The sequence below is a fragment of the Chelon labrosus genome (assembly GCF_963514085.1).
Source record: "Chelon labrosus genome assembly, chromosome: 23".
NCBI lineage: Eukaryota > Metazoa > Chordata > Actinopteri > Mugiliformes > Mugilidae > Chelon > Chelon labrosus.
In genome coordinates this window covers 6,683,653-6,710,222 of record NC_140356.1, presented here as the reverse complement: position 1 = coordinate 6,710,222, position 26,570 = coordinate 6,683,653, and the positions used below count along the sequence as shown (strand labels likewise).

Here is a 26,570-nt window from a genome sequence, read left to right as displayed (position 1 = left end):
GTCAATGCACACATCCATAGGTCTAATTAGCTGCTTGTTTTCATACAGTTTACCTACTTCCACATAATAATATTATCTGTACCATGAAACCTCATATAAGATCCTGTTGACAATACATCAGTGACCTCTGAGGATCAAAATATACAGAAAACACAGGTGAAATTGTTCAAATCTCACGTTTCTCATGATGGAAGTCTTTGTTCTTCGCTTTCGTCGGTCTAGTTTAACTCTTGTCGGGATGTGAGAAGTCTTCAGAAGACGTGTTACTGGTTAGAAATCTGGGAGCAAACTGGTGAAAGTGTTCCTAGCTGGAGTTTTTAGGTGCTTGATGTTCTAGAATGACATGACATGACAGAGGGACTCCATGATGGAATCCTCTGAATCAGTGACATCAAGGATTCCAAAATCTGACCACACCCGCAGATCATGATGGCATTTGACTTTGGTTCATAATTGTCATTGAATAAATGTCCATGAATGCACACCTTTTACTGCATTTAACTGTAGATAGGTTTTACCAACATGTCATGTAAAAATGTCAGTAACAGATGATCTTATCTTACCTTGATTTATATACTCTCCATGATCAGTTTTGTTTTCCTTTCCATTTTTGTTCATGTTGTAAATCATTGTCGGAATATACAGTAAAAGCAACTAATTTAATTATTTGGTGAGTAAAAGTAAATTTTCCTCTAAAAGTAAAATGAGTTTTACTGAAAAAATGCAGGTTTTGAAAATCAACTCATAAAGGTCTGTGGAACTAAATTGAACTTGTGGCATCTAAAATGAGTGTGTGCACCAACATATGTCAGATACTGATGTAGGTAGACTGGCCATTTACATTGGTTCTGAGAGGATAGGCAGGGCTGTAGGAAAATACAACATCCACATGTAATGCAGTGTCACAAGGTACAGTATACTGGACTGGCTATCAGTGTCTGTCTTGCACTAAATGTCACCTATACGCCTGTAAAAATGACAACAAAAGTTGTATCAAGGGGACTCCAAATGGTAATTCAGGATTTGTTATTTTCTTAAAAACATTTGACTCATGACTCGTCCCGTACTCAGGTGTGTAAATGTCTGCAGAGCTTCCAGCTGAACCACAGCCCACCAGAGTGAACAATGACTGATCTCTTTACTTTTCTCAGGATTTGCAGTGGTTCACCTTCTGTGAGGTATTTATTAATCATTATAATACTGACCTGGGAACAACAGAAATATAATTCAAATTCAAAGTGGAAAGATTCGATAATAAAATAATTTTTCAGGTGGAGTCAGGTGTCATGGGATTTCTAGGGTATATGTGCTTTCCTTCATCATTAATTTTGTCACTTGTTATACTCTAAGAGTACAATGGCTCCTTTAAAGTTTGTAAGGCATTAATAAATTTGAATTTGTCACACCACAGAAAAATGTTATTGATCACCAAGCAATATTTAAATGATTGTTTAAAAATCACTAAGCACATAAAATTAGTATATTAAAACAGAGCAGCTTTCTCTGCTCTGCATGTTGCCTCAGCTAGCGACCTCAGGCAGCTCTGTATGGAATCAATTTTGTGTCAAAAAGTTGAAAGAATACTTTTAAAACAGCAAGCAAAAAATTACAACTCAAAATACCAAATAAAAAAAATCAAACAAAAAAATTAAATTCAATTAAAAAATACAAGATTGCAATGAAATAATTTTAGTAATCGTGTAAAATATTTGTCTTTGCTTCTTTCTCAGTTTTGTTTGATGCCGTTTTCTTTGATTACGATTCCAGCCTTCTCGTTTGCGCTCCCTGATTTTTTGGTTGCGGTTTTGACACAAATGTGACTGGTGGGTGGGATTTCCACGGGTGCATTGCCATTGGCCATTTATGTTTGACGGACAGCTAAGCAAGCGTATGAAGCGTATGCCGTACTCTGCTTCTGATTGGTTCTAACAACGTCATCACCTGCGCGACACAGTTCTGACCAAAATACCGCCAAACAGAAGAAGAAGAAGTAACCATTCCAGCAAAGAAAATGTACGGTAAGTAAATTGCTGTTGTTAAGTAGTGCCGTTGATTAACACTATATTATTAAAACCCAGATGGCCAAACTCTCTCTTGGCGGTTCTGAATGTGACTCCCCCCTTCTTCTTTTAAGGGAAGACCTACGACAGAGAGGTTTTTACAAAGTAGAGGAACTTTGCCTACGATCTCTTGCAGAATGCAGTCCGAGGTAAGACAGGACATGCATACACTTTATGATTCAGTTAATTTCGACAAATTATTAACAGTTATAACTATTACTGATTGTACATTATTGTTTACAGGAGCAAGTACGAACTGAGTTCTTACAAAGAATGCAAGCAAGATTCCTCTTAATATTGAGAAATGGAACACCAGACCTCGAATATCTATTAGATGTTGCCCAGCAGGAGCTGTCTTTAGCAGTAGCAGCATCACAACACCTACATCTCCCACCAGAACTTATCAACGGCCTACAGGAGCTGATCAACACCATTAGCTTGTCGGTAACTCATGCTCAGCAAGCATGCGTTAATGTGTCCGATATTGTGACTGTTACTGTGGGTAGGCTGGGACGGCCCCGTCTAGACATCACAGGGGGTGATATTGAAAGTCTTCTTTCTAATGGACTGCCTGTAGAACATCTAGCAAACCTGTATGGTGTGTCAAGAAGTACGTTTTACAGGAGAATGCAGGAACATGATCTATCTGTCCGTGGTTGCTATTCCAGCATGTCTGATGATGAACTGGATATTGTTGTGAGGTCTATAAAGACAAGAATGCCCCACGCTGGATACCGACTGGTAAAGGGTGAGCTGTTAGCTAGAGGCCATCGCGTGACATGGCGTAGAGTGTGGAGCAGTGTGCAGCGTGTGGATGGAGCTGGGGTTTTGGCCAGAATGATACAGGTTGGATTTGTAGCTCGTAGAACGTACAGTGTTCCTGCACCTCTGTCCTTGGTTCATGTGGACACTAACCATAAACTAATCAGGTCAGTATGGGATCTCTAGTGCATGCCTATGACATTTATAGAATACAGAATATCTTTTTATTTGTCATTGTAACAAGTACAACAAAATTGAGCAGTCTTTGTTCAGTGAAGCTATAAATAATTAAGATAAAAGAGATCAGAAAAGTACTCAAAACCCTCACACACCCACACATCCATGCATCCCAACCACACACATACATACACCCAAGTACATATAAATCTCAAATCTCACACACCCACCCACACATATCACAGCCATACACATCCACATTCATACTGTATAAAACTATACTTTGGTAACATAATTTAGTGTAGTAATGGCTGTTGGATAAAAGCTGTTTTTCAGTCTGTTTTTATGGATCTGTATCTACTGCTGGATGGCAGCAGTTCAAACAGATTAAGCACATTGAATGTCAATTTAGTGTGACAATGTAATGTTGAATTTTTCAGATTTAACATGGTCATATTCAGTGGGATCGATGGCTTTTCAAGGAGGGTATGTACAATTACCAGTTTCACAAAATGAAGTAACAACTATATTTCTCTTATTACTGTAACAGAGTATTTCCCTTTTTGTTCAACCTTGTTTTTACACAGATCTTATACCTTGATGCGGCTGCAAACAACAAAGCCTCCACCGCTTTTTCTTTCTTTTTGGATGGTGTATGCAAACATGGATGGCCGTCAAGGTAGGAATCACTGACAGTTCTGTACCTCACCTATCCTGTCTCTGCGGCCACTACACTAGCGAGAAACAAAGGGTCTGGTAGATTTAACATATTTTATATTCTCCATAGAGTACGTGGTGACCAAGGGGTTGAGAATGTGGACATTGCCCAATGCATGTTCTCAGTGCGAGGAACTGGACGTGGAAGTTTCATAGCTGGGAAAAGTGTTCACAATCAGAGGTAAATGGAATGGAAACCTTTATTTAAATTCTCGGGAATACAAACACCAGTTGTAAATGACACTAGGCAATGGAACAATAATGTTGTTGATTAGTATACAGTGCACAAATGTTTTTTTTTTTTTTTACCTTTTCACTCCAATATCCAGAGTGGAGCGGCTGTGGCGTGACGTGTGGTCAGGAGTCACATGCACGTATTATGAACACCTACACTCACTGGAGGAAGAGGGGCTGCTTGACCTGTCAGATGTGGTTGACCTCTTCTGTGTGCATTATGCAATTCTGCCACGACTGAGGTCTGATCTGAAAGGCTTCTTGAACAGTTGGAACAATCATCCTCTAAGAACTGAAGGAAACCTGTCCCCAAACCAGCTGTGGCTACAAGTAGACCTTGTAAAAGCAGTTCTACCTGCAGTGGCTGTTTATTCTCACATTTTCACACTTAATATATCTGTACTTAAAATTACCTATGTATTGAAAAGATCAGTACATTGGTGTGTAAATAAGGATGCTGAAATGTTAGTGTTATCTAACCCTACTGTTTCTTCCAGCCCCCAGAGAACATCCCAGAGAGTGGTGACCCTGAGGATGGAGTGGTGGTGACAGAGATTCCCTGCCCCCTGTCAGAGAGGAACTTTGTCATCCTGCAAGAGGCAATAAATCCCACCATCTCACCACTATGCCATAAGGACCTGTACAGACAAACACGGCATCTTGTTCGCAGCCTGTCCTAAAATAAAATGAAATGTACAAAACTCTGTAATATGTAAGTATATCTCACTTGTACCTAGTTCTTGTTCACACCTAGAAGTGTGTCTGAATTTGTGTAGTTTTAGTACTTTTAGTTTATTTCCAAAATTTATGCTGCCAAATATGTCTGATGTCTGACTGGCCATAACAAATAAAAAAACCCATTGGACGTTCAGCTTGTGGTACAATAAACAACACAAAACTACTAGAAGTCTTCATATCTTTATTTAGAAAAACACTGCATGCCGTATTTCTTGACATTTCAAAATGTTGAGAACATATTAACACCTAACAGGTAATGCAGGTAAGGTGGAGGGCGACATCCTCCTGTTATACTTTTCAGTTTTGGGAAGGCTCCTTCAAACAAACTGGAGACCTAAAAAGTTCAATAAAAGGTTTAAGTACTCTTCTGGTTCTTCTGTCTGTGTGACAGACAAGGACTGTCAGGTGAAGAAATATGAATTTTACCTCTGAGTGAGACATGTCAAGATCCATGGTCAACGTCCTCTTTCCAAGACCTGCCTGCATATGCAGCAGGTCTTCTGCAGCTGAAGGGGTTGTAGTACAGTTGTTATGCAACAGAAAAATCGAAAAGTTAAATGGCTTCCAGATATTAGCCAATTTTGGCGACTTAAAAGCCACAGCACTTCGGCTAGGCCTCCGTCTGTAGTATCCTGGAAAAGACCTGCAACAGAGAAAAGATGTCAGTGCAATGTAAGAATAAGTCAATATAGTTTTCAAAGCACTACAGTTTGGGGTGGAGAGTGGGTGATAGAATCAATTGTAGTGAATATATATGTAGAAATGTCAGAAATGTTTTGAGCACTATGTATTAAAACCTTGCTTTTAGAAAAGATGTCACGCACAATGGTGTAAAGGACTGTCAGATATATCTTAATGTTCATGAGACATGTCCCAAAATATCTCCTCTGCCTTGTGGACTACTATGTTGACATCATATTAACAGGTTAAGCCAAACCAGCTTTCAAATGTCACACCTTCGCATTTCAGAGTCCATGCTGGTCCCCTGGCCTGACATCTGTCTGTGTGCTGTTTCTGGGTTGTGTCCCCAATGAACTAGTAAGAATATTCAGTATATTCTGCACAGCTGCTGTGGCAGCTGCACTAGAGGGGGCAGAACCCTGCTGGAGAGTGAAATTAGCCATGCAGACATTACAACTGTGAAAAACGTTTCACATCACAACAATAATCTAAACAGTTACCTGACTTGCACAACACCCTATGGACCTATTGCACAGCAGCTCATTTCCCAGACAGACGTAAGCTAACCACATCTTGATTTTATTCTCTTAATTTAGTGAGTAAATTAAAACATTGCACGCAGGTCTACAGAACACTTATAGAATTGATTCATAGAATTATTCATAATTTGCCGAAATTAACTGAATCATAAAGTGTATGCATGTCCTGTCTTACCTCGGACTGCATTCTGCAAGAGATCGTAGGCAAAGTTCCTCTACTTTGTAAAAACCTCTCTGTCGTAGGTCTTCCCTTAAAAGAAGAAGGGGGGAGTCACATTCAGAACCGCCAAGAGAGAGTTTGGCCATCTGGGTTTTAATAATATAGTGTTAATCAACGGCACTACTTAACAACAGCAATTTACTTACCGTACATTTTCTTTGCTGGAATGGTTACTTCTTCTTCTTCTGTTTGGCGGTATTTTGGTCAGAACTGTGTCGCGCAGGTGATGACGTTGTTAGAACCAATCAGAAGCAGAGTACGGCATACGCTTCATACGCTTGCTTAGCTGTCCGTCAAACATAAATGGCCAATGGCAATGCACCCGTGGAAATCCCACCCACCAGTCACATTTGTGTCAAAACCGCAACCAAAAAATCAGGGAGCGCAAACGAGAAGGCTGGAATCGTAATCAAAGAAAACGGCATCAAACAAAACTGAGAAAGAAGCAAAGACAAATATTTTACACGATTACTAAAATTATTTCATTGCAATCTTGTATTTTTTAATTGAATTTAATTTTTTTGTTTGATTTTTTTTATTTGGTATTTTGAGTTGTAATTTTTTGCTTGCTGTTTTAAAAGTATTCTTTCAACTTTTTGACACAAAATTGATTTGCTGCCTTGTAGGGCCAGCCTCAAGCAGCCACTCGATGAACTACAGTTTTTTGCACTTCCGCATCGGCGGACGTTGCCGCTTGCCCCGCCTCCCGCTTCTCTTCGTCCACCACGCGGAGAAGAAAAAAAAAAACTTCCCATGATGCTCTATTCAACATGGCTGCTCCCTGCTGTCGGCGTGTGTGTAAACAGTTGTAACATTAGCTGAGAGAAGAAACTGTTTTCATGAACCATTTAAATCGCATGTCGGCTTTCGGGATATTCTTCTTCTCTTATCGAACAACGAGGCCAAGATGAAGATCAAATCCAAGTCTTCGTATCACAAGTCTGAGAACACCTACAGGGTGAGAGTCTAGAAACAAATGCAGCATGATGCTAACAGACAAGCAGGGATACAGTGGAAATATAAACGATTTAAACCATTTTCTGACATTTTTTAACATTTAAACCTGTTAATACTTAGCGCATATGCAACATTTAAGTTGGGTTATGTATATAACCGTGTGTATATAGCAAGTGTAGCACTTTTTAAAGTTGCCAGTTTTTATTTTCCAGTTTCTCACATTTGCTGAGAGACTTGCCAATGTCAACATTGATGTCATCCATCGTATCGACAGGACTGGATCTTACGCTGAGGTCTGTACGGACACTAACTATAATCATTTCTGTAGTTTGTAGTGTAAATATTGTCTGCCTCTGACTGGTGAGTTCCTCTGTGTTTGCAGGAAGTAGAAACATACTTCTCAGAAGGACTGACAAAATGGAGAGACCTCAACTTGACAGAACATTTCAGTATGTATAATAAATAACTGCCACATCATTTGCTGTATCGTCAGCAGGCAGTAAGTCCGCTGAGGTAGAACCTGAGGAGAGATTTGTGCTCACGTTGACTCTGATTCTGTTCATTCACAGCCACTTTTTTGAAAGAAGTGTCCAACAAGAGCCAGTCATTCAACATGCTGGTGTTCCATCAGAAGTCCATCGTGGAAACTCTGAAAAAACACCTGGCTGTCAAGAACAGTATGGCCTACCAACCCCTGCTGAAGTAAGTCTTTTTGCGTGGAACCAGTGGCTTTGTCAGGAGAATCAGCTGTTGTGTGGTTGCCAAGAAGATCATCTGCCACTTCTCTGTTTCTTGAAACTTCGCGTAGAATTATTTGCTCAGTCACTCGTCTCCTTCTTCCTCCAGCCTGGTGGTGCAGCTGGCCAGAGACCTGCAGACTGACTTCTACCCGCACTTCCCCGACTTCTTCATCCTGATCAGCTTGCTGCTGGACACCAAGGACACGGAGGTCCTAGAGTGGGTGTTCACCTGCCTCTCCTACCTCTACAAGTACCTGTGGAGACTCATGGTGAAGGACATGACCAACATCTACAGGTGAGGTGTAACATTCAGTTAGAAAGGTGATGTACAGATTGGGTTACTTTGTTGAAAAAAAAAGAAACACAAAGTGAGGTGGTAAGAATATTGTATAGGAAAGGCAGCAGCTATATAGTGCCAAAATACCAACTTAATAAAGATAAATGTTCAGTAAACGTTAAATAAGTTAGACCTAATATGTCTCTCCACCCCACAGTTTGTACAGCACACTGTTGGAGCACAAGAAGGAGCACATCCGCAAGTTTGCAGCAGAGAGCTTCTCTTTCTTGATGAGAAAGGTCGGTGACTGTGCTCAGATATGAAGATATCTGTGATTATCATCTGCATGTTTGATTAACTACCACACTGCAGTGTTTTCTTTCTAACGTCTCATTTTGTCCCACAGGTTCCAGATCTCGATGCCCTGCTGACGCATGTGTTCTCAGATCTGGAGCAGCACCCCGACAAAGTGGAGGGAACGGGTCAGCTGCTGTTTGAAATGTGCAAGGGAGTCAGACACATGTTCCATTCCTGTGCTGGAACAGTGAGTAGCTCATCCACAGAGAGGAACACGCTGTAATAAATGTAGATGAAACAGATACATACAGTTTATCTTTTTTGGAGATCACTCTGATTCCAACCTAACCCTCGTATTGTCTTCCAGGTCAAATGTGAAATCACATCATTTGATATAAATGCGGCTTTACAAATAGTCAGACAGTCAGTTTTGACCCGAGACCGAAGTTGCATGGTCGACGGCAAGACAATACTGAGGATTACATCTCTGTGGAGCGTTGAACTTAATTTCTGAATGATCTAAATGTTCCTCTGCTCTGCATCTTACCAGGCTTTCCCTGTGGCTTTGCGCAAGCTCGGTCCCACGACTAACCCCGGCACGTCTCTACCGTGGAACTCTGTCAGGGATGCTCTGGATCACATGGCCCAGGCTGCAGCCAATCACATTGAGAGAGAGCACTTCCTGGTTTTGTGGGAGTCCCTCCAGGTAAGGCTGGAGGCACATTGAAGGAGGTGACCTTCTTTCTCATCGGTGTCTCCACATCCGGAGCCTTATTTTGACAGCCTTCTGTCTGATGGTGGTGTGTACAGGTCGGTGTGGAGGAGGTCCTGGTGGTCATGGAGGCCAAGGGAGAAAATGCGGCCTTGGCGGCAGAGCAGCTGGAGAGGCTGCTGTTCATTATCCACACCCTGACGTCCTACAAGGACGGAGCCAAGGTCACCAAGCCAGAAGCTGTCTGCCAGGTAAGAGAACCTTTTCTTGATTACATTTTATCACATTTGAAAACTCGTTGTTTGCGTCACAGTGTCTGTTCTCGTACCTGCAGACGGTGTTGCGGCTGATCAAGAGCTCATCTCTGTCGGCTCCCTGCTCCCGTCTGCTCCTCCAGATCCTCTCCTCTCTGCTCCTTGGGGAGAACATCAGCATGCCCAAAGCTCTCATCCAGGAGACCGTGCAAAAGGTGTCAAGATGGAGAAAATTCTGAGAAAACTCTATTTATTATTGTACTGTATTTATTAAAGCAGTGTGTTTAAAGGAAGACTAAGTAGCCTGCTGCGTGTGTGCTGACTCCCTCTGTTTTTTTATCAGGTGTTTGGCAGCACAACAGAGCATGATCTGATACTGGAGTTCACCAAGGAGATGTTCACTATGAAACAGTTTGAACAGGTGAGTTCACATTAGAGAAGTACAGTACATATAGTGTTTTGACGTGTCTCCTGGTCTCACCTCTTTCTCCTCTCCTCTCCTCCAGCTCTTCCTCCCCAGCCTGCTGCGCTTCACCGCCGGGTTGTTCGGCTGCGGCGATGCCATTTCTCGCCACCGCGGCCTGGACGCGCTGGTCAGTCTGATCCTCGCCAAAGCCCCGCCCCCTACAGATGGCTCCATGGCCTTTGAAACCTACCCACTGCTCTTCACCGGACAAACCACAGGGTGAGAGACTGCAGGATGCGTCGATGTTGCTTAAATTGCGCCGTGCCGTTTTGAGTTTCAGCGTATTTGAATGTAGTTGAAACTGGCTCGTGCGCTGTAGTTTCCTAATTTCCGATTGTGATTTCCCCTTGAGCAGAGTGTTCAGCAGTAAAGAGGCGGGTCAGGCGAGCAGCGAGCAACCTGCAGTGCCAGAGCAGGTGCTGTCGCTGATCAGACTGCCTGAGGAGGAGAACCAGTCCATCACCGACCTGTCACTGCCCTGGGCTGCCCTGGTGCTGCTGCCGCACCTCAGGTAAAACCACACACATAATGAGCGTATTTATGTGTATAATCCCGCTAGTTGAAGTTTCTTTTATCAAAGGTTCTCTGATTTTGATCAATGTAATGTTTTATTTAATTTTTTTCCAGACCTCTGGCTCCAGCTAGCGTGGTTCCTGCTGTGACGTCTTTATTAATCCACCTCCTGTGTGAGATTGAGACAGAGAAACTGGGCAGAGGTTTGTCATTTCTTTGTGCTTTGCTTGTTTTTTCGCAGTGAACAAAAAGTCAGAAACCTCAGTAGTAGTTGTGGTAATCAATTTACTGACATTATTCCTGATTCTGACATCTCTGCTACTTTTATAGTTGTTAAGATAAAGTTCTGAGTCTGTCAGTGATTTTATTCCTGATTATTTCCTCATTCTCTTCTCTCAACCCTCCAGCTGCTCTGTTCGTAGCCAGACAGGCCCTGAGCTGCCTCCTCTCTCTGGACAGCTCTGCCCAGCTCCTCTCGCTGGTCACTGTAGACAAAGTCAACTCCATCCTGCGGTAAGAAGTGTGTCTGTGTCTCATCTTTACAGCTGTTCCTTCCTTTATGCTTCCTCTAGAGGTTTTAACTTCTGTCTTTACTGCTACAGGAAGTTTCCCACAGACCCGTCGGCTCTGCTGCTAGCTGACTTGTACTACACCCGCCTGTCGCTCAACGGCGTTTCAGAGCACCTGTCCCACAATGCATTGCTGGAGCTCTACCAGATGCTGCACACTAACCTCTCCTCTAATATTTCTAAGGTTTGTCTCCACTCACAGGAACACATCTTGATGAATTACAATTTTAAGCACTAATTTCATCAATTATTCTCCCGCTCAGATCCGCCTGCTGACTCTGAGGATCTTCTCCCAGTTTGAGGCAGAGCTCCCTCATCAGACCGAGGTAGTCCACCCCACAAGTTCTCACGAAACTCCTAATGAGATGATCATTAGTAAGAGAAGGCTTGTGTACTTATTTTTCGTCTGTGTTTTGTCCAGGGTGAGGACAGCGTGGACGTGCAGCCGGTGTTTGCCATTTGCCTCCAGGCAGAGCTGGTGCCGGCTTCAGTGCAGGACTACAGAGAGAAGCTGCTTCACCTCCGCAAGCTGAGACACGACCTGGTGCCACGCAGCCTGCCTCAGGGGCCTCCAGGAACCTTCCAGCAGGTACCCAGAGGAGCTCTGCTAATTTTATTAGGGTCTGCTACCTCATTTTCACCAACAAATACAGGGGCTACTTTTAGGATGCTACTGTTTAAGAGTTGGTGAAGCTTCTAGATTTGCTTTTCTGCTGGGAGAGCTGAGCCATGACATCACCAATGAGAAATCAAGCCAATGCAGAAGAATTCCTAATATGACCACTTGAAGCAGGCTCCAAAAGTGAGTCAGTTTAGACTCCTCGTGTAAAAATGCCCAACTTTACATTAGAAATAAACATGTTTATAGTCTGCTAGAAAAACAGTTTAATCTCTCGAACTAGTTTTCACATTTATGACAAAAGCTTGGCCGACTGTCCCTTCAGGTGTCCTGTGCAAATGCATGAATAAGAAACACTGTTAAGCTCTTTGAGTACCGCAAAAGAAGAAAATCGCTAAGTGCAGACCATTCAACAATACTGTTTTCCTAAAGTTATGCATAATTATGGGTGTAGTTGCAGTGTAGTTCAGGCACCGTCTCCAAACAAACCCTCCAATGTTATTTGGTGGGGAGTGAATATCAGATAATACAAAACATTAATGTATGAATTGATACTGATGGTTTATGTGTTGAAACCCTTTTAAGTAGTTTATTGTTTGGCGACATAACACACCATGTTCCCCCTGTCCTACCTCAGGTGCCCCTGCGGTATCTCATGGCAATGCTGTTCGTCAACTTCAGGCCTCTGTGGGACGCAGTCATTGAACTCCTTGTGTGAGTGCGAAGAAATGTACACGTTTCTGATGTTTTGATGTACTGGGTCATTTGCTTTCTGTAATTCATCCACTTTTCACGTGGCCGTATGTTAACTTGCACAGGACGATGACTGTTAGCGTTTTACTGAATCTTTAAACATATTTTAAATGAGGAAACCTAACATTACTAACAGGCCCTGTTGGCATGATGCAGCCATTTGTCTGAACTACCTTTGAGAATATGGCAGCTGCTGAATAAATTCAGCTTAAATGTGTTTATTTCCCTTTAACAGGAGCCATGCCAAAGGGATGGACAATAAGGAATTCTGGAGGGTGTACCATGAACAACTGGAGACAGTGGCAGGGATAGCTGGTAAGGCTGCTTGGGTGTATGTCTATGCTGTTAGTTATTTCTGTAGTATCCCCACAGGTTTGTTGTCACAACATCAACACATTTTGGCGATCTTTATTTAGCATTGAATGCATTTTCCTTTCTCCGCGTCATAGAGAAGGAACTGGAAGAGGACGATGAAAGCGATGAAGGGGAGTCTGGTCTACCCAGCGAGCCGGGCTGTGATGTCATTGAAAGTGGGGACGTTGGGGTGCTGTTCCTGGATGAGCTAAAGTCGACCTCTGACCCGAACGACAGGACGGACTTCCCCAACTTTCGCAGCCTGCTGTGGCGTGCCATGGCCCAGTTTCCAGAAAGGGTGGAGCCACGTAGCCGGGAACTGAGCCCCCTGCTGCTTAGGTTTATGAGGTTAGTATTTAAAGGAAAGCTGAGCTGATAGACCGTTTTGTGCAAGTATCAGATCTTGATGGTTGTCCTCTTGGCAGGAATGAGTTTTATCCCACCGACCTGTTGGTGGCACCTACTCAGAACCTGAGGAAGAGAAGCGATGCTGCTTTGGAGGAGTCGGGGATGACTGTGGAGGTGGAGGAAGACGAGGAAGAGGAGCAGGAGCCAGAGGAGGGAAGCAAACAGCAGAGGAAGACACTGCCGAGGAGAGTCGCTGCCAAGTAAGACCTGATCCTAGTATGAGTTCAAGAACATTCACTTCCTGGCTTTTTGTTGCAGACTCTAGATGACACTACTATGTAGTTATGCTTATTTATCTTTATGATATTACAATATTGCTACGCTCCAGAACCATAAGTATTATTCATGCAAATCACAATATGTCATTACTGCAGCTTTAAACATCTTGCAGTATTCTGCGTAGTAACTTCTTTCAAATGGTAATTACACAGAAGCCTGTAAGCACTCACCATCAGGTTGTTAACTTAAAAACCACTTCTGTTGTCTCAGCGAAATATTTAAAAATTTTACTACGCTATTTTATTCATGTCACATTACTTATTGACATCTTTTATATTATTTATCGACATTTTATGGTTGCATGTGGTCTGCCTTCTGTTAATTGAATGAATATTTGGCACTTGTTTCAGGAGTAGCACTTTTAATCTTAATATTGGCTCAATAATGGCTTATCTGTTATCCTAAATGAGGCATGGGCTGACAATCTATTCTGTATCACTGTATTGCATTTTACTGTAGTCCGAATTAATCGACTGCAAACGGAGAAACACCTCCACCTAGTGGACGGAAAGAGGAAATGCTTTTAAAATTCTAATTTAAATTTGCAGTTTATGTTATAAAACATCAACATATCATCCTGGTATTGATACAGTATGGCCTACAAAATATTGAGATATGTTCTGTAATGGTGTATTTCTGTATGTATTTGGATGCATTTGTCTCTGTGTTGTTACAGGTACAATGAACACCTGTGACTCAGTATTGAGTCAGTATTGAGACTCCAGGTGTTCATTGTGCAGTAACTGGAAGAATCTCTTGTTTTACCACACTGTCTTTCATTGATTTTGTTTTTTCCTCTCACAGGCATCTTATCGCCCATCTGAAGGTGTTCGCCAAATTCACCAACCCTCGCTCTCTCTATTTGGAGAGCAGCCTCCGTGAGCTCTATAACCAGGTACTCATACTTAACACGTGCACCCCGAGTTGCTACATACTGCTACATAACTGTCTAATAAAAGAAGGGGAGATTATCTGTTTTATGTTTGGGTGTTTTCTAATTTATCAAATAAGCATGATATATTTCTTTTCCTCTCTGTTTTCAGCTTCTGTGCCACCAGGACCAGCAGATTCAGAAAGTGGCGTTGGAGTGTGTCCTCACGTACAAAGACCCAAACATAGTGCCGTACAAGTAAGAGACGGAGAGATCAGATATACAGTAATATCTCTTTGGCAGCAGCAGACTGCAGTTCTCTTTTCCTTCAGTGGGCTCACTGTGAGCTTCTTTGATAAAGTAGCGACTCTCGTCATCGGTCCTCTACAGTTACACATGGAGGAATGCTGACTTCCACCTCAGTGATGACTCTGTCTGACATTAGGGCGTCCAGTGTTATCAAGTATCAGTTCACTACACACTGAGTCCAACCTGCAGAAAGATGAGCTGTTCAGGGGATGTTCTGCACTACAGTTGGATGTATGTGTGGGGCTTTGTTTGTTGAGGATGTAAAATGTAAAGCAGCTTTAATGGCTATGTATATTTAGTATGTACACATACAAGGTACTTCCTCAATGCTCAACGCGCCTCATTGTACCACCTGATTTTAATGCTGATCACTAAAAATGACAAATTTGACCTTTTTTCTCATAAATGAACCCCCAATATTGCAGAATGAAGGATTATGTTGTGTCATGGCTCAGAGATTAAAAAATGTGGTTATATGGGAGTCAGTGGGACATTTTTGTCTGCTAAGGTCTCAAGAGGATAGTAAATGTTAAATCTGATGTTACACAAAGACAAAAATAATGCAATCAAGTCAATATTTTAGATCATCTTGGTCATATCCAAGACTGATTTGGAAAAAAAAAATGCCCCAACCCCCCAACATTAGTTTTATGGAGAATAACTAATTTTTTCATAAAAAACAACAGTGACTTTAAGTAATCAAACTGGCATTTAAAGGGTTAAAATCCTCAAAATGATTGTTTTTTTTTGGTAGTTTTGTAAAGTGCTGAAGTAGTTTAAGAGATTTATGCAGAAAAAAGCAGACAAAAATGTTAATCAGTTAAGTTTTTATAGCCGTTTTTTGGACTTGGACATTCTTGGACGTTAATGTCTCAAGAGGGTAGTAACTTAAACTGATGCCTGCGGGTTAAGACACACAACTTGGCCTTTTTGTTCACATTTCTAAGGCGACATAGGCAGAAAATGGTGACCTGAGTTTAAGCAAGCATCCCACTGAAGACTCTGTCAATACAAGCCAAAGAGTTGCTGCTATTATTTGACTGTGTGTTTGTGTTCAGGGAGAATCTCGAGAGGCTTCTGGACGACAAACACTTCAAAGATGAGATTGTCCACTTCAACATTTCTGAGGAGACAGGAGTGGTTGACGCTTCCCACAGAGGCAGACTCATCCCACTGCTCATGAGGTACCGTACATGTTTGTCCATGTCCCCGGCAAGCCTACATAGTACACTTTAATTGTTTTTTTAATGAATATTCGTACGTTTTATTCATCTAGCCTTGACGTTTGCTGCTGGCTGCCGCATACCAACACTTTAATCTCCTTTAAAAACCTTAAAATTGACTGTAGTTATCAATAGTTTAAACAAGAAATTTCCAGATAATGATAAGTTGTACTCAAGGTTTTATTCTCTGAGTCACTAGCCCCTTTGTTTGCCGTGTGTGACGCAGGATCCTGTTCGGCCGCCTGCGCACTAAAGCCGGCAGCAGGTTCCAGGGGAAGGCGACCGCCGCCACCCGGTCCTCCATCATCCTGCGCTTCCTGGCGGGTTGCCAGGCTGAGGAGCTGGGAATGTTCATCGACCTGCTTCTGGAGCCCGTCTCCCATCACAGCCAAGGTCAGACATATATTTTTTTTTATCTGCACTTGTTGATAAAGTGCATCTAAAGGGCTTTTACACAGCAGTTATAAACTATTTATACAATAAAGCAATGTGTCTTGAGCTACTCCTCCCCCGAGACTGAGAAATATAAAGATCCTTATTTCACCTGGTCCTCTGTGTCCTTAGGCTCCTGTCTGGCTGCAGTGGAGAAGGCGGTTGCAGAGACGGACTTGGGCGCCGTCCTGCCGCTGGGCCGCCAGCACAGCCTGCTGAACATCATCAACGTGGTGATCCATAAGCTGGGCCACCTCATCCACATCTACCTGCCCAAAGTGCTGCAGATCCTGCTGTGTGTCACGTCCTCTGTGTCCACTATCTTGAACAGCAGGGACCAGGTAATCAGGATTGAAAAGGACTGATTTAACTGACGTTGTTTCTTTTAAAGGTTTAATTCATCCTTCCTTTCTGTACAGCTTAAAGCAGGCTGTATTAGTCCTCTGAAGAACCTGAGGAGGCTTGGCATCTTGAGGATCCAGGACTTTTTTGATGGCTTTGACTCGTACAGCTTCACCCCAGATGAGATTGATGGTGTGTTCCATGGTGTGGTCTGGCCTCAGGTACATGTTGCGAACAACTTTGAAGCTTAATTCTGTTTGTTTCTGCCCACACAGTTCCAGTTAACCTAAAGGTTTTCAATTCTTTTATGTGCAGGTGTGTCGTCTCCCCACAGAGAGCACCTACTCCCCCACCCCTCTGCTGAAACTCATCCACATGTGGTGCAAAAACACCAGGTCAGCATCAGTCACCTACTTCCATCACGTTTGTTTGTTTGTTTCCTTCCCATCAGCCACCATCAGGTATGAGATTTTCTCCTTGTCTGTCTCAGGTTCTTCCCCCTGCTAGCCAAGCAGAGGCCCGGCCACCTGGAGTGCGACATCCTCCTGAACGTCTTCGCCCTCCTCTCAGCCAAGAACGCGTCCCCAGCTACCATCGCCATGGTGATGGACATAGCCGAGTCTCTAGCAACGGCCGAGGACTTTGTTGCGTCGGAGGCCGAGACAGAGGTCAGCGTGAACGGCTGTGTGTTCCCGCAGCCCGAAGAGGGCGCTGTCACCACTGCAGGTTTGATTTATGTTTTTTTTATTTTTTTTATTTTATCCCCCAACTCTAATTTCAGGTTTACGGTGTGTTAAATGTGTTCTTTGTTGTATTGTCTCCAGACTCATTAACTCAAGGCTCCAGACTGCTACTGCCTCACATCTCCACCCTTCTGCACTACCTGAGCGGAGTTGTTCGCAACACGGAGAGATTGAGGAAGAAGAAGTTCAGGGCACAGGTGGCCAGAGAGCTCAACATCCTCTCCAAGTGAGTTTCCTGTCAGCTGACTGTTTAGACTTAAGGATATGCATTATATTTGACATTCATTTAGATTTTTTCCTGCCTCCAAGGTTGTCGTTGTTATGTACCGTTTAATCAAACTAATGTGTGCATGTGTCTCTATCCTCTTTCTCTGCCAGGGTCAGTCGATTCGTGACCGACAAGGAGCAAAGCTCGGTGCTCATCAGCCTGCTGCTTCCGTATCTCCAGAAAGGCCACAACCCTCAAGTAAGATTTAGAAAACTGTCTTGATAATACAAAGGGCTATTTGGCTTTTAAGGACGTAAGCAGGTCAGGGAGTTTGGTCCTTTAATTCTGGTGTTTGACGTGGAGGCTCAACTCAAGGAAAACCGCTTTTGTTTCAGGAGACGGAAATCGACATCCTGGCCACCATACAGAACCTCCTGCGGCAGTGCGTGCAGCCGTCAGCCTTCCTGCGGCCGCTCAACAAACTTTTCTCCGTCATTCACAACAAGCTGCCCAGGCAGGCTCTCACCAACGTCTTCCAGGTACAGTCAGAGTTAACCGGTGATACATTTCCAGAAATAGCGACCAGGGCCTTTATTTTCCAGCTGTAGAATGTAAGAGGCCTTTATTTGATTAGGGACAGCCCTATTTAAAATCTGTTTGATAAGTGGAATAGGTTATATTTTAGTACAAAACCCTTTATCATTTTACACAATAGAAACCACACATGTTCATTTGTTGATTCACACTACATGCATCAGTATATGGGCACATAAATAACATAATAAATAATTGTTTTTTTTTCACCCGGCCTGTGTCGATGACTTGACCCACAATATAGAGAAGTCTGAGTGCTCCTTTTTAAATGATATTTCTGTCTGTGCTACTCTGTTTTCAGACTCTGTCAGATCTGGATCCTTCGCTCACATATATCACTGATTTAGCAGCAAAGGTAAGAGCTCATTTAGTCCTTTCATATTAAAAATTACATTCATGAGAAATTAAAGTCTCCATAAAATCAAATACCATGTTTTATTATATGTCTTGCGCTTTGTCACTTGTATACCATATCTATCACAACAACGACAAAAAAGTTGTAGGTGTTTTTAGACTGTCATTTTCTAGTCTGAAAGCCAGACAAGCTTCCCTTCCTCCATTTTTTTTTTTGTGGCAGAAAGTCAGTGTGGAAATGCTCCGTTAGGAACTGATTATGATCTGCCTGGCCAATCAAATTATTTGGCTCCGATTGGTTGAAATGTGCCCCTTTGATAAAATCCAAATAGTACCAGACTTGCATTCTGACAAGTATTGAGTCTGGCTACGCCGGGCTAGTCATTTCCTGGAAATTGATGACTCATCCTGCACTGGGGGGCGGGCACTAATTTTGTGTCAAACTAAATGTCTCATATTCACAAGGCCTTCCTTCCATCTTTCTGCCTCCTTCTTGAACATTCATGGCTGGTGCCTGCTCAGACCATTGGAGCTGACCAATCAGAGCAGACTGGACTGAATGAATGAATGAATGAATGGCTGTTTTATGGGGATCATTATTACTGTGAAACTCTTACAGTAACCTGTGGCGTCAGATTCAGACTCATCCGTGACACCAACATTACAAACTGCTCCATCAAACACGCCGCTCTCTGCTCAATCTTTCCAGCTTAACGCGTTCGACAGTCGACACTTGGATGAGATCTACTTCGACGTTCGGCTAACAGCTTTCCAAGATGCCACGAGGCGAGTCCGAGACATGCAGACTCTGGACCTAGACTACATCAGCACCATCATGCACAACTGTTTCCACACATATGAGGTGAGTAGACGTACAGTTCAATTCTGTCTCAAAAAAGATTTTTTATTGCCTGTTTGATCAATTACTTTCCTATCTCCCTTACCTCGCGCAGATCGGAGACATGTCGCTGGCAGACAACGCCACCTTGTGCCTGTCTGCAGTCATCACACAGCTGGCAGCGGTCGGGCCCGGAGAGCAGATCTACAGGGACGTAGTGCAACACACCATCCTCGACGCTGTACTCAAAGGGCTCCGCAGCAAGACTGATGTACAAATACGCACTTTTTTATTAAAACTCTAGTCTCTTGATGCTGTTTATTATGAAGCCACTAAACTTGTTCCCCTTCCTCCCTCTACCAGAGCGTGCAGCATGAATACACCACCATACTGGCCTGCCTGGTGAAGACCTTTCCCGCCAAGAAAGAGTTCAGGGACTTGGTGCAGCTCACCGACTACAACGACCCTGAGTCTGACTTCTTTGAGCACATGAAGCACATCCAGGTAACAGAGAGCAACACCAGCACCTCTGTCTACCTCCTACTTCTTTATCTGACACATGTGCATTCTCTTTGTTGGTTTAGATCCACCGTCGGGGCCGTGCCCTGAGAAAGCTGGCCAAACAGCTGACGGAGGGCACGGTGGTGCTGACGCCCCGCTCCCTCCAGAACTACATCATGCCGTACGCCATGACCGCCCTGCTGGACGAAACGATGCTCAAGGTGCTTGGGACCCTGAAGTGTGGGACGCGTTTGGTTCCTTTGTTTATTTATGTCTAACCCCTCCCCTCCTTCCCACGCCGCAGCACGAGAACATGACGTCGGCGTCGGTGGAGGTGGTGGGCGCGGTGTGTCGCAAGCTGACCTGGTCCAAGTACCTCTACTACCTGAAACACTTCGTCCACATCCTGCAGACGGGACAGACTGAGCAGAAACTGGCTGTCAGGTTGGGTTTTTAATGATGTTTATGTGCTCTTACAGAACGCTTACTTGGTGCTGTGTCTACATTTGATAATGCCTTGTGTTCTTTTCCTTCAATTTATGACACTCTTATTGATAATTGAACCTTTTTTTGGTCTCCCCTTCTTCTTTTCTGCCGTTTCTTTGCTTCCTTTATTCCAGTTTGCTGGTCACAGCCTTGGAAGCTTTCCATTTTGACCATCAGACCCTGAGCAGAGAAATCGAAGCTGCCAAAGCCAGAGAAAGTGAGGAGCATTTTTTGTGTCTGGATGTGTTAAAAAGTTTAAATTCTGATGCATGCATTGAGCAATAGAGACAAACAATAATATGTCTTTGTCCAGGCGGAGGCCTCACAATCGACGAGGATGACGAAGTCGAAGCTGAACGCGTAGAATTGGACGCGAGCGATGATGAGGAAGAAATGGAGATTGACGGTAAAGCTGCTTCCTCTGGTGTCCCCATGGAAACGGAGACCGCTGACGGAGAAAAGGCTGGCACCTCAGGGGGAGCGGCCGCCTCTAAAGCCAAGGTGCGGGCGGCACCCGCGTCAGCCGCCGCGGTCAGCGGACTTCCACAGACCAGTGAGGGGCTGGAGTCTCTGATCAAAGGCATCCACCAGACCGTTAATGACAGCGTGCTGCCCCGCCTGCACAAGTGTCTCACTGCAAAGGTACGACGCGCACACACACACACACGAGGATCTGCTCTAAAACTTCAAACTGCAGCATGGTAGTGAAAGTGTGTGTTTCTTTTAGGTGAAACGTGACGAGGAGCACAAGGCTGTGAAGTCGAAGGAAGTGAAGGAGGAGGAGGTGGTGCGGATACCGTTGGCTTTCGCTATGGTCAAACTAATGCAGACTCTGCCTCCACACATCATGGAGGCCAACCTGCCAGGGTATATAGCTCTGTGTGCATGTCTTGTCAGTGTATTTAATCTTGTCAAAAAAGCTAGGATAGTTGGACACTCCTTATGATGAATGTATTGTAAATCTCAAAAATCGGGACAGTTTAGATGGAGCATTGTTTTGGTAAGAACGTCTGACTGATTGTTTAAATGCGTCTTCTCTGTTTCTGCGTGTCATCCAGGATCCTGATCAAGGTTTGTGTGTTGCTGAGGAACCGTTTCCAGGAGATCCGCGACGTGGCGAGGGGCACTCTGGTGAAGATCATCGAGACTTTAGGCTGCAGGTATCTGCAGTACCTGCTCAAGGAGATGCACGCTGTTCTGGTCAAAGGCTACCAGGTAGGAGCCCACACAAACATGCAAACAGTTACAGAGTCAGTTGACAGAGAGAGTTTGTGTAAATAAGGTCTGATCATCTTCATCTCTGTTTCTGCAGGTCCATGTGCTGACCTTCACAGTGTACCAGCTGTTGTCAGTCCTCAAACCGACCCTCAAGAGCGGTGACTTGGACCCCTGCATGAACATGCTCATTGATGTGAGAACTTGTCACTGAAAACCTCATTTATTTTATTTTTTTTTACATACTTCAGTTTTTATTCATTCATCTTTTTACCCCAGATCTTTAACAACGAGCTGTTCGGGGCCGTGGCTGAGGAGAAGGAAGTGAAGGGCATCGTCTCCAAGCTGATGGAGGCGCGACACAGCAAGAGCATGGACTCCTACGAGCTGCTGGCCGAGTTCTGCAGCAAGGAGAGCATCACCAAGCTCATACTGCCACTGAAGGAGGTGAGGAGGGATCTGAGTGGATTTAGGAAACCGAAGATGTTTAAAGAAGAGAATAATCCACATGGAGTCAGATTTAGAGGATAATAGCGGCTCAACAGTAGCTAATTTCTCAATTTGTAGGAAAATGCTGTTGTCCTTGATTAGTTTTATTTTGACTCTAATCAGAAATTCATTGATAGTTTAACATTTTAGCCTGCAGCTTCAATCACATTAGACACAGACATTTTAATTTCAAATCAAACATGTCTTTCCAGATCCTGGAGACTTCATGCAGTTTGAAGCAGTGTAACCGGGTGACTGCTGTACTGCGCCGCCTGGTCCTGGGTCTTCTTGTCAACACCGGCATGGCCTCTCAAGACATCCTGCTGCTGAGCCACGGCCTGGTCAGCCAGAGCCTCCCGCTGCTCACCAAGAGAGATCGGTACAAACCTCAAACTAAAATAAAATAAATCACTTTGATGCTCATTTCTTTGTTTTTCTTCTCATGATGTATGTGTATTTGCAGAGAGAAAAAATCGGCGAAGCCTCCTCCAGATCCAAGGCTTCCCCCTCCGAGCTGCCTTCTCCTGCCTCCGACCCCGAAGAGAGGAGGTCAGAGGGCTCCTGTCAGCAGCCGAACCAACATGCACATCCTGGTGGACGCTGGGCTCAAGGTGAACATTCATACACACTAACCTGTGCTTTGGTTAGGGGGTAAGGAGGATTGGATTGTCCCAAAACGTTTAATGTGTGTGTCTGTTAACCTTTAGCTGCTCCACCTGAGTCTGAAGAGATCCAAAGTGTCATCGTCTGAGGCGTCAGATCTGGAGATGCTGGATCCTTTCATACTGCTGCTGCTCGACTGCATCGACTCCATGCACGTCAAGGTACCAGCATTTATATGTCTGCCTTTTTATTTCATCAGGCCTCATTGATCAAATCCATTCTCATCTCAAAACAGTCGAATTCTCCTTAGTCCTTTTCTTCTTGTGTCTGCCTCCTCCCTCTCAGGTGATCACAGAGGCTTTGGTGGCCTTCACCTTGCTGTTGAGGGCCCCTCTGCCGGCAGTGGAGCAGAACGCCGGCCAGCTGACCAAGCAGCTCTTTGTCCTGCTGAAGGATTACTCCAAGGCTGGAGCTGCACGCGGGGAGAACTACCAACTGGTCCAAAACTGCTTTAAGGTAGTGGTTTTATGACTTTTTCAAGTCTGAGAAGCAACAAAAACTTTCTCTCAAGTCCTCAGAAAGCTCCTTCTTTCATTTCATCCATGTAGTTTTTAAAAGTAAAAGGCGCAATTAGATATGTAGGCTGTGTAAACATCTTCAAATATGTAAAATTCTGAAAAAGATACCTCCCTAAATAAACCACACTGACCTATATCTCTTTCTGTCGGTAAAGGCCATCACTATTCTGGTGAAGAACGTCAAAAGCAACAAGATCTCTGAGGCCCAGCTGCAAGTGCTGCTGGGATACGCCGAGGAGGACATCTATGACCAGTCGCGCCAGGCCACCGCCTTTGGCCTGCTCAAGGTAACTGGTGGAGCTCGAGTCGAAATATAGTGACGCGTCTTTCCACCTGGTGAGCTGTGTGTTTAATGAACACGTACCTGTGCTTCAGGCCATTCTGTCCAGGAAGCTCGTTGTTCCAGAGATGGAGGAGGTATTGAAGAAAGTGGCGAAGCTGTCCGTTACGGGCAGCAACGCTATGATCAGAATACACTGTCGACAGGTACCGACACGTTTTTTCCTCTTTGCTGCACACTTGCGTAAAAATCTTGACTTGCAAAATATTAAAGGACATTGCTTTGCGTGGTGCAGATCTATCTGAAATACCTGCTGGACTACCCACTGGGGAGGAAGCTGAAAGACCACCTGGACTTTGTGGTGGCTCAGCTGCACTATGAGCACGACACAGGCAGGGAGTCTGTGCTGGAGATGCTGGCGTACATTTTCCAGACTTTCCCTCAGGTGAGCTAATTTCCCTTCACCAGCGCTACATATTGTTTACTCCAACTAGCCTTTACTTTTAAAAGCAACACACGTAAGAACTGATGATTATTAACTATTTGATTTTTTTTTGTCATTCAGAAACTGCTGTTGCAGTACAATGGTCTTTTCTTCGCCCCGCTGGCTCTCGTTGTGGTCAACGATGACTCCGCACGCTGTAAAAAAATGGCCGCCATGGCAATCAAGGCCCTGCTTGGTCAGCTGGACTTGAACCACCAGAACACACTCTTCTCCCTCGTCAACACCTGGCTCAATTCAGAAAAGGTAAACTAGAACTCTAGCAGAAAACTGAGCTAAATTACAACTTGGACTGTCAATATGGGAGATGTGTGTTTTGTTCTCTTTGGCACCCCCTGTGGCAACAAGTGGTAACTGCAAGTGTGTTTGCATTGGAACGTCTCCACAGACACCAAATATAATATTTGTAAATGCAAGGACCGTTTTATAATTAGTAATCAGTGGTTCATGAGCTCAATTACTGTTTGTTACCTCCTTTCTTGACAGAAAGTGACTTAACGTACATTTTTGTTTGCTTTTATATCTCCCTTTTGGTAACCATGGTGACTTTTTGTGTTCATCTCATTTAAAATGTTGATGTTCCTCTCTTTCCCAGGCCAGCCTGCGGCGTCTCGGGTCTCAGATCTGTGGCCTTTTCGTGGAGGTGGAGGAGGAGGAGTTTGCCCGTCGACTGGACGACCTGCTGCCTCTGCTGGAGAAAGAGATCAACCCCGACAACTATGAAGATGTGAGTCAGCTGTCTTGGGTCGAAGTCTGCCGGATTAAGAAGGAGCTTCTTTTTTTTTTATTATTATTAAATTGTACTTTCTCTCTCAGATTGAGGAGGAGCAGGAAGAGAGAGGAGCTGACAGGCTGCTCTTCAGCCACCTGACTCTCATCACCAAACTGAGCAAACACTGCGGCCTCCTGGAGCTCAGCCAGCCTCACGACACACTTAGTCGAATCTGGGGTAACGAACCAACACGCATTCCTTCTTTTTACTTTCATGTACACCCACATCCCACTCACTTAATTTTTTTCTCTTCCACACATTTAGGTCACATTGAAGCGCACCTGCGGTACCCTCACTGCTGGGTGTGGCTCACCGCCTCGCAGCTTTTTGGTCAGCTCTTTGCAGCTCATCAGGCGGAGCAGCTGGTCGCCGTTTGGAGAGGGGAGGGAGGCGCTTCATCTCAGTCAGCGGCCACCGACTTCATCACCAACAACCTGGACAAGAAGGTAAAGCCGCGGGGTGGCCTGAAGGCTCACCTGGTTGAACAGGTGCCGGATAAACTGAGGCTGTTGTTCTCGCTTCCTGTTTTACTCCTCCAAAATAAAAGCATAAAAAGGTAAAGCCACTTCTTTCTTCTTTCCCACCTCTAGATAAGAGAGCTGGCGTTGTCGTTCTGCCATCAGCTGCAGTCCAAGTTCCTAGACACAGCGTCAGGAGAGCAGGTGATCAAGAACCTGCTGTTCGTTGGCAAGGTGATCTACGTCATTTCCCCCGAGTCTCAGGTCGCTACCCCTCAGGAGGAAGCGAAGGATGAGGAGGAGCAGAGAGAGAATGGAGATGGGGATGAAGAAGAGGAGCAAGTAAAGGAAGAAGAGGAAGAGGAAGAAGAGAACGAAGGCGACAAGGACGACCGGCCTCCGTCGCTTCTGTGGTTGATGAAGAAGCTTTCCCTGATGGCGAAGAGAGAGGCAGCGTACACTCCCAAAGTTCCCCTCAAGGTACATACACTTTTATTTATTTTTTTAACCTGCTGATGTCTTTCCAGTGTCCAGGTTGTTATATATTTGTTCTTTAATGTTCCTTCCAGAGAACGTGTGTGTTTAAGTTCTTGGGTGCCATCGCCATGGACCTGGGGAAGGATCGGCTCGGCCCCTATCTGACCACCATCATCACTCCCCTGTACAGAGAGCTGGACAGCACATACGCAGATCAAGGTAAGCTCTTTTAATGTGTCTTACGAAGTTTAAAAATCTTTGGAGAAAAAAAAAAACACAGCTTGATAATCTCTTTCTCTCTTTGTACAGATCCCACGCTGAAGAACCTGGCACAGGAGCTGATCGAGCTGATGAAGAAACGAGTGGGACTGGAGAAATTCTCCCTGGCCTTCTCCGCCGTCCAGAGGGAGTTTTCAAAGAGGCGAGCGGCACGCAAGCAGCATAGAGCCATGCAGGTACGTCCTCAGTACAAAGCGCCGACGCAAAAAGAATCACCTTCCCGTCAGTGCCCTTTACATTTGTCCTCTCCCCTCGCAGGCGGTGGCTAACCCGGACATTGCCGCCAAGAAGAAGCTCAAGAAGCACAAGAACAAGATTGAAGCCAAAAAGAGGAAGATCGAGTTCCTGCGGCCCGGGTATAAAGCCAAGAAGCACCGCAGCCACGCGCTCAAAGACCTGGCCATGGTGCAGTGAGCTACGTCTCTTTGTCAAGGACACTAGGTGGGAATGAAATGAAGAATTCCATGAGGCCCACCCCAGGATGTTACATTACTTGATGCTTCCTTCTGATGTGTGAAGAATCCACACAAAATGTTAATTACTATCTATTTCACAGCTCCAGCATCCTTGTGTGTTTAGAAATAAGACATTACAGCAGGTGGACTGTATCCCTGATGACGTGAATTTCAGATCAAACCTGAAATGTTTTTTATTCTCCTGCTGTCAGCTGACTCAGATTTCTATCCTGTG

The 26,570-nt window shown here is 44.3% G+C and overlaps 2 protein-coding genes and 1 long non-coding RNA gene across 7 annotated transcripts; 2 read left to right on the top strand and 1 right to left on the bottom strand.

Moving 5' to 3' along the window:
- Positions 1-1,552: 1,552 nt before the first annotated feature.
- On the top strand, positions 1,553-4,694 carry LOC311508656 (uncharacterized protein). Of its 4 annotated transcripts, XM_084573544.1 has the most exons (8): positions 1,553-2,018; positions 2,135-2,209; positions 2,304-2,989; positions 3,440-3,485; positions 3,587-3,678; positions 3,787-3,897; positions 4,046-4,289; positions 4,448-4,694. In XM_084573544.1, the coding sequence occupies exons 2-8, from the start codon at positions 2,198-2,200 to the stop codon at positions 4,628-4,630; spliced, it is 1,374 nt and encodes a 457-aa protein (XP_084429670.1). In that variant the 5' UTR covers positions 1,553-2,018; positions 2,135-2,197; the 3' UTR covers positions 4,631-4,694. The 4 variants fall into 4 exon arrangements, with proteins under 4 accessions (XP_084429670.1, XP_084429668.1, XP_084429669.1 ...); XM_084573542.1 differs by having other exon boundaries at positions 1,553-2,013; positions 4,046-4,694; XM_084573543.1 differs by having other exon boundaries at positions 2,140-2,209; positions 4,046-4,694.
- A 155-nt stretch (positions 4,695-4,849) lies between these two features.
- Positions 4,850-6,717, bottom strand: LOC311508657. 2 transcript variants are annotated; one of them, XR_014699767.1, is made up of 4 exons: positions 6,275-6,717; positions 6,084-6,158; positions 5,115-5,331; positions 4,850-5,022 (listed from the first exon to the last, which is right to left on the bottom strand). It is a non-coding gene; the product is annotated as an uncharacterized lncRNA (long non-coding RNA). The 2 variants fall into 2 exon arrangements; XR_014699766.1 differs by having other exon boundaries at positions 5,645-6,717.
- Positions 6,718-6,892: 175 nt separating this feature from the next.
- Positions 6,893-26,541, top strand: utp20 (UTP20 small subunit processome component). The gene is made up of 60 exons (XM_084573463.1): positions 6,893-7,086; positions 7,298-7,378; positions 7,468-7,534; positions 7,655-7,787; positions 7,932-8,120; positions 8,320-8,401; positions 8,509-8,646; positions 8,950-9,105; positions 9,210-9,362; positions 9,446-9,580; positions 9,709-9,786; positions 9,872-10,050; positions 10,187-10,342; positions 10,459-10,547; positions 10,752-10,857; positions 10,947-11,097; positions 11,177-11,239; positions 11,335-11,502; positions 12,170-12,246; positions 12,521-12,600; positions 12,735-12,987; positions 13,065-13,247; positions 14,131-14,221; positions 14,370-14,455; positions 15,565-15,690; positions 15,956-16,122; positions 16,294-16,502; positions 16,581-16,724; positions 16,819-16,898; positions 16,994-17,229; positions 17,328-17,472; positions 17,625-17,712; positions 17,850-17,993; positions 18,350-18,403; positions 19,112-19,264; positions 19,356-19,511; positions 19,604-19,744; positions 19,825-19,962; positions 20,046-20,185; positions 20,362-20,444; positions 20,541-20,869; positions 20,955-21,094; positions 21,286-21,442; positions 21,540-21,638; positions 21,722-21,889; positions 22,144-22,310; positions 22,395-22,542; positions 22,639-22,755; positions 22,880-23,050; positions 23,268-23,399; positions 23,488-23,598; positions 23,688-23,837; positions 23,958-24,140; positions 24,490-24,621; positions 24,711-24,843; positions 24,931-25,112; positions 25,257-25,604; positions 25,694-25,820; positions 25,911-26,056; positions 26,139-26,541. The coding sequence occupies exons 1-60, from the start codon at positions 7,036-7,038 to the stop codon at positions 26,292-26,294; spliced, it is 8,445 nt and encodes a 2,814-aa protein (XP_084429589.1). The 5' UTR covers positions 6,893-7,035; the 3' UTR covers positions 26,295-26,541.
- Positions 26,542-26,570: the final 29 nt, after the last annotated feature.